The sequence below is a fragment of the Myotis brandtii genome, unplaced genomic scaffold (genome assembly GCF_000412655.1).
Source record: "Myotis brandtii unplaced genomic scaffold, ASM41265v1 scaffold986, whole genome shotgun sequence".
Taxonomy (NCBI): domain Eukaryota; kingdom Metazoa; phylum Chordata; class Mammalia; order Chiroptera; family Vespertilionidae; genus Myotis; species Myotis brandtii.
In genome coordinates this window covers 724,432-731,443 of record NW_005372102.1, presented here as the reverse complement: position 1 = coordinate 731,443, position 7,012 = coordinate 724,432, and the positions used below count along the sequence as shown (strand labels likewise).

The 7,012-nt window shown below is 64.2% G+C and overlaps 1 protein-coding gene across 1 annotated transcript in view; it reads left to right on the top strand.

The window, feature by feature from the left end:
• Positions 1 to 7,012, top strand: part of ABLIM2 (actin binding LIM protein family, member 2) — a 90,544-nt gene that overhangs the window by 43,177 nt on the left and 40,355 nt on the right. Inside the window, exons 15-17 of the mRNA XM_014533444.1 lie at positions 1,208 to 1,328; positions 2,954 to 3,052; positions 6,974 to 7,012. The exon at positions 6,974 to 7,012 is cut by the window's right edge and continues 57 nt beyond it. Of these exons, the coding sequence (XP_014388930.1) occupies positions 1,208 to 1,328; positions 2,954 to 3,052; positions 6,974 to 7,012 (259 nt within the window). The remainder of the gene's footprint in view (positions 1 to 1,207; positions 1,329 to 2,953; positions 3,053 to 6,973) is intronic.

The window sequence follows — 7,012 nt, the reverse complement described above, 5'->3', positions numbered from 1 at the left end:
ACACTCCGGGCACCGGGGCCCGGGCCCAGCTCCTGCGCCTCTGCGGGGGGACGTCCGGGAAGTCCTCGCAGATGAACATTCTGGAGGCATTTCTCTGTCCGGCAGCATCGGTCACGGGCAGCCTGCTTCTCCTGTTTCTCGGGGTTAATGAGAGCAGAGAGAGAGCAGCCAGCCAGGCTCCAGGCTGCGTGGGCATCAGACCTTGGGACCCTGAGCCCCACGGGCAGTCGAGGGGAGGAGACAGGACACCTGAGGGTGTGACTGGCCCCTGGGGCCGGCAGTGGACGCCCGAGACGGAGAGGGACCGCGGGACTGTGGCTGCCCAGCGTGTGCCATCTCCAGGGCTGGGCCAGGCTGAAGGGCTCGGGGTACAGCACCTGCACGAGGCCTGGCTGAGCTGGGGGGTGTTGCGGGGAGGCGCAGGGCAAGCTTCAGGGACGGTGACTCGCAGTTTGGCTGGAGAGTGAGCCCCAGGAGGTGGTGGTAGGCTCGGAGAGGGTGGGAGCCCCAGGAGGTGGTGGTAGGCTGGGAGGGTGGGAGCCCTGAGCGCCAGGCCCAGTCTCTCACCTTGCCATCCCCACACTGGCCTCGGGGGCCAGAGCAGCCGCATCCAACGGCGGCTGGACACTGGGCTGGGGTGTCAGGGCTCAGGGCCACGTGCTGAGCCGCGGTGGGCCCGCAGCCTGCTCTTCCCTGCCCCGCGTGCCACGCCATCTCACACCGCCTGCCGCCCGCTCTGACGCTCCGAGCAGCTGCTCATCCTGCTTGAACGGAGTCCGCCTTGTCCGTGCTTGTGGGTCTGGCTCAACGGGCCCCACGCCTGGACCCTATCGAGGCTGGGGAGAGCACAGAATCTCAATGGTTCTCAAACTGTGTTCCAAGGAGCCTTGGGTGCTGGGAAGGCCTGCAGGAGGGGAGCTGATGGGTATGGGAGGACTGGGTGCCTGCAGCTCCATCGTGGGAGCCTCAGCCGCAGTGGGGCTGGTGGAGGGGGCGGCCCTGCCCTCTGGTCCCTGGGGGCACGGGCACCATGCTCAGCCGGCAGGAGTTCAGCACTAAGGCCAGCCCCCTGCCGCCTCCCCTGGCCCACAGGTGCAGGGAACTTCGGGGCCTGGTTGCCTGGGCTCTGAGGTCAGGGAAGCAGACACCGGGCGGAGGGGGGTGGGCCGTGCTGGGCTCCGTGCTCACCAGGCGTTTTTCCTCCCAGGGAGACCAGGACGACCGCTCCTCCAGGCAGTGCCGCACCTCCAGCCCCAGCTCCGCCGGGTCGGTCAGCCTTGGGCGCTACACCCCGACCTCACGGTCGCCCCAGCACTACAGCCGGCCAGGTACTTGGCCCCACGGCTCCTTTGACCCTCCAGGAAGCAGCGTTTCTTGTTGCTTTTCCTGCTATAAGTCAGTCTCTTATGTACACCGGGCGGGTGTGGGCTGCTGGTGGGCGATGGAGACTGTCCATTGGGAGGAGGCCCCTCGTGTCCGGCCGGGGGGGTGGCCGCGAGGCAGCGGGTCCCCCTGCGGGTAGAGGAGCCGTGCGTGAAGCTCACAGGCACAGCTGAGCACGTGGGAGCAGCTCTCGGAATCCATGTCTCAGTAGAGCAGACGCCAGGAAACAGGCGCAGAGATGGAAGGGGCCCAGTCAGTTCCCGCTCACGAGGGTCTGGGAAGAGGAAGGCAGAGCCAATGCCCAGAGAGTAGAGTCAGTCCCCTTTGGCGCGTCACCCGCAGCTGGCGGTGGCCCCACGGACAGCAGCCCTGTGGGAACATGGGCAGGAGGCCAGCACCAGCTGCTCAGAGCAGGGCGAGCCCGAGGAGGCCCCTCCCCCCCTCCCACCCCGTCCCTGCTTGGTGCCCCGCTGTGGGCGGCTGTCCCTGAGCTTCCAGACGCCTCGTCGCCCTCAGAGTGTCAAAGTCCCAGGGACACTCCACACACAAAAAGGACGCTGCCTTTTTGAGGGATTTTTCCACACTGCTTCCTCCTTGGCCAGCTGTGCATGAAGCCATTTTCACATCCATAGACAACAGCTTAGTCTTGCAGCCTCTGTGGAAAAATCAAAGCTCATTCATCTGCAAAGTTACTTTCATTGGCTCCCTGCAGTGTGGCTGGTGCATCCTGCTCAGGAATACGTGCTTGGAAAGTGGATAAGTGAATGGGAAAGTGAGCAAGCGAGCGAGTGTGTGAATGAGTGAGTGAGGGAGGGAATGAGTGAATGAGTGAGTGAGCAAATGAGTGAGTGAGTGAATGAGTGAGTGAGTGAGTGAGTGAGGTACTGAGTGAGTGAGTGACTGAGTGAGTGAGGGAGGGAATGAGTGAGTGAAAGAGGGAATGAGTGAGTGAGTGAATGAGTGAGTGAGGGAATGAGTGAATGAATGAGTGACTGAGTGAATGGGTAAGTGAATGAATGAGGGAAGGAATGAATGAATGCCTGAGTGAGGGAGTGAATGAAAGAATGAATGAGGGAGGGAATGAAGAATGAATGAGTGAGGGAGGGAGTGAATCAGTGAGTTGAGAGCGATTGAACAGGCAGGCAAGCAAGTTAGGGAGTGAAGGGCTCTCTGCTGACCCCTGACCACTATATGTGGGTCACCTGGGCTTGCGGACTGTTCCCAGCCGGGTGGTAACCCCAGAGAGCCAAGACCTGAATCTCGGCTGCTGAGGCCCTGTGATTGTCGGGGGGCAGTCTATCCAGCTGCCCTCCACCAGCATCCTTGATCACAAGGAGCCCCAGGAGGGGAACGGGCAGGGCACAGGGGGCCAGCGGCTCCTGTCCCCAGAGGGCGGGGCCTCCGCACTCCAGCCCGGAGCAGATGTGGAGGGCACCTCTGGCGACGCCCCTCCCCGAGGTCTGCCTCCTTGGCGAGAGGAAGCGAGCGTGTTCCTGGCAGGTGGGCCTAGGGCTGGTGCGGCTCTGCGGCCCCGGCCGGGCGGACTGACTTGCTCTCTGTTGCCCTGCAGCTGGTACTGTGAGTGTTGGTACCAGTAGCTGCCTGTCCCTGTCCCAACACCCAAGCCCTACGTCCGTGTTCAGGCACCATTACATCCCCTACTTCCGAGGTAAGGCGCGCAGTGCTGCGGGCTGCGGGCGCCCCAGGGCGCTTGCCACACGTGTGTGTCGTGTCCGTGTCACCGCATGGCTTCCCGAGCCCCATGTCTCATGCCTGTGCTCCTCGCTGTGTCTCGTGAGTCCAGCTCCGTTTCCGTTCGTGTGTGAATGTTCCTGGGGGGAAAGTGTAGGCACCTCGTGGTGTGAAGGATGAGCAGTGAGGTGAGGAGAGGGGTGGAGAGCTGCAGGCAGAGATTAGGGCCTCTCCACCGCTGCCCTCGGACCTACATCATCTCATTCTGTCCCCACCTGTCACTCCACGGGCATAGGGATGCCAGCGGCGGGTACCAGGCCCAAAGGCTGAGGCTGAAGGGGGCAGGGACGTGTCCACAGTCAGAGCACAGGGTGGCCTGGGGCGGACGCACACCCTGTGTGGCTCCCACTCCTGCCTCTTCCCAGGGCCAGACCCTGCACGGAAGCATGTGTGTCCGCCCCGCTAGGAACATGGCCCAGCTCTTCTTCGCCCACATGCTATGGACTGAATTGTGTCCCCCCAGAATCCATATGTTGAAGCCCTAACCCCCCCATGTGACTGCCTTCAGAGAAGGGTCTTTAGGAGGTTATTAGGGTCACACGAGGGCATACAGGTGGGGCCCCAAACCCGTGGGATTGGTGGTCTTATAGGCAGAGGAAAGACCACAAGATCTCTCAGCCACTCTGTGGGCGCTGAGGAGCAGCCACATGGAGACAGGGGCTGTCCACAAGCCAGGAGGGGAGCTCGCACCAGAAACCAAGCCTGCTGCTGACTTCCAACCTCCAGAACTGGGAGGAAGAAATGTCTGTTATCTGAGCCCCTCCGTCCATGGTGTTTGTTACGCAGCCCTAGCTGACTCATACACCACAGAGACTCAGCAGGAACAGAAGCAGCCGTGCTGTCCTGGCTTCTGTCCCAAGGGGACCAGGAGGAGGCAGGCTCTGCAGGTTTACACTCTCACCTGACAGTCACCAGACGGGCTCCTTGCTTCTCTTATATCGTCACCATCACTGGCTTCCTGTGGCCTCATCGGGTCTGCTGGGAAGAGAGCCCCTGGTCCTGGGGACCACGTCCTCCTGGAGCACCTGTCCTGCCACCACGGTCCCTGCTGGACCCACTGACTCTTGAAAAGCGGCCAAGCTGGAAGTGGTGCATTTTGTGACGGGTCCCTCGGGGGACGGTGTGGCAGGGCGAAGAGAGGACCCGCCCGGTGGAGAAACCTGGCACCACCCCGACCTTGGCCAGGGGCCCGGGTCAGCATCACGTGACGGGTCATGTGACAGCAGGTGCCCTGGACCCGATGGGGTGAGAGGGCACCTCTGTGGCCTTCCTCCCAAGACGCATGCCCTCCGTCTAGTCTGAGGAAATCATCAGATGCGTCCCCCCCGCGGGGCCTTTGGCAGAGCCCCTGGCCCACGCAGAGCCGGTCGTGAAGGACAAGGAGAATCTGAGAACATGCCGAGGTCCAGAGGGCCCAGGAGAGGGACGGCTGGACAGGACGTGTGTCCGGGGGATCCTGGGCCAGGAAACATCTTCAGATAAAAACGGGTGAGGCCCACGTCAATGTGGCGTTTGCGGAACCCCGTTGCCGCGATGCCCGTGAAGTGAGCCCTTCGCTTGACGTAAAAGAAGGCGGCTTTTCAACGGCCAGGGCTCCCCGTCGCTAGCAAGCACCGCCCCCCGCCCCCCACCCTCACCCCGTCCGGCACCCTTTCCCTCTCGCTGAAGGATGAGCCTCCGCAGATGTCGGAGCCGCCTCGGTCCCGGGCCACCTCCCTCGGGAGCCACGAGCCTCGCCAGGAGGGACCTCTGTGCCTTTTCCTCGGCAGCACAGCAGCTCCTCTGGTTCCCTCCTTCCACGGTGACGTCAGCTTGGGATTTACCGCCAAAGCCCCAGAGGAAGCGGGTCCCGGAGCTGTAACCGGAGCCTCCCGGGCCCCTCAGCCCAGTCCCTCCTGCGGAGGTGGCCACGGGGGTGCGCGCCCCGCAGGCCGTCGGGACGTTCCGACAGCTGACGTGGCCCAGCGCGGCATGTGGCCTCGCGCGGGGCCGATGCTAGCGGCGCGTTTTATTACCGTGGACCTCACAGTGAGCAGGCGGCGAAGGGAGGCGGTGCCCCTGAGCCTGACCAGGAAGCGTCTGGACAAGTGGGGAGGATTGGAAAGGGGGTTCCAGGCGGGCCTGAGGGGGAGGCGAGGGGAGGCCAGGAGGGAAGGATGTGAGCAGAGAGGCGTCGGGCTGGGACCGAGGTCTCGAGGGGTGGTGGCTGGTGTGGAAGCCCTGATGGCGGAGGTGAGGGGGTGGGCCCGGGGCCACCGTGGCTGTGTCCCAGCTGCCCCTGGGCCTGGGCCCCCTGAGTGCCGGGTGGAGGCTGGGGACTCCTTAGAGAAATGTACACACAGATCCTGCTTGTGGCCTGGGAGGGCGCTGGGGACTGGAGACCTGTGACCTGTGAGGCTGTGGCCTGGGCGGGATGGGGGGTGAGGCCATGGGTTCGAGGCAGAGGGAATGAGCCCTGTGAGGCGTCCCAGTTCAGAGGCCCTGCCAGGAGCCCGCCGCTCGGGGATGGCACCGGGTGAACTGCACTCACTGTTCTGGCATCCGAGCTGGTGGGCTTGGTGCAGTTGAGTCGCAGACACACTTGTAGGGTGGCCTGGGAGCCCTTGCTCCCTGGGGTGGTGCGCAGGCAGGAAGCTCAGGGTGGCTCCACACGGCGCTGGGGTACGGCCGCCAGGGACAGGCAGGGCTCCCCCCAGGAGGGGCTGGACAGCTGTCTCCCTGATGTCCTATCAAGGCTGACAGGTGACACTGGGGCCCAGGCACAGGAAGATGCTTGAAGTGACCCACAGCCCATCTGTGGCCTTAGCCTGGTGGGGGCCCTGGTGTGGCTGCTGGAGCCAAGCTCCACCCACCCTGGAAGCCCTGGGCCCTGCACACCCACCCAGGCGAGAGCTCTCTGAGCCGGAGCCTCCCCGGCAGCCAGCATGCGTCCCCGCCGGCCGCCTCCCTGCTGTTCAATGCGGCCTCATCACCCCAGGCCCTGTGGCGTGAGCAGCTGCAGCTCCACGGGGTGTTTGGGGTGGCAAGTGGCCCTGCCCTTGGCCGAGCTGTCATCGAGCGAGCGGGGTTCCCTGAGGCCACGGTAGGGGAGGTGCCATGCCTCACTGGTCCTCCCAGGTCCCATGCCATTGCGTTCTGTCTGTCACGTTGTTCCTTAAACACGGGTGGGAGGGGGCCTCGCCTGGGGACCAGGGCCGTCCACGCTGTGACTTGATAATCCAACCTTGTTCGCCAAACAGCAGTGGCACATCTGGGTGGGGCGAGGAACCGGAGCCCGGACCAGGGTTCTTTCCCCTTAATTTGCCACACGCTCGCCTCGGGGGGTGGGGGGAGGGTGGCAGCTGCTGATGCCCACGCGGTCTCGCTCCCCTGTAGCTAGTGGATTTCCACCGCAGCTTTTCGGACTGACGTGATGAGGGCGAGCGCTGGAACCCTGTGTGGATGCCCATGTGGCCGCTCCAAAGAGGGCAGCACCGTTTCATACAGATGGGAAGGGGCCTGGGCCGATGCCAATGCCAGCGCCCAGAGCCGCAGACCGTGTGCTCCCCAAGGAGACCGCCGTGCCCCCCAAGGGGAGGGGCTCTGCCGAGGCGGCCAGGCCACCCTCCCGGGCACCAGGAGCCATGGTGCTCGGCCCTCGGAGCCGCTGTGCCTTCGCCACGGGGCCCGGGGGAGGGTGGGCGCAAGGTTGGATTAACAAGTCGTGGGCCCGTGTGGAAATGCCGGGCAGGGGCTGGGGGCCCACAGGCAGGGAGACGGGGTCACCCAATAAGCTTTCTCGCTTGAAATGCTCTGCTCTGCTCCCCCTGCTCTCCGCTGTCTGCGCTTCGGCCTGGAGGCAGTGAAAGCGGCCGCAGCACCCCCAGCCTCTCGGTGC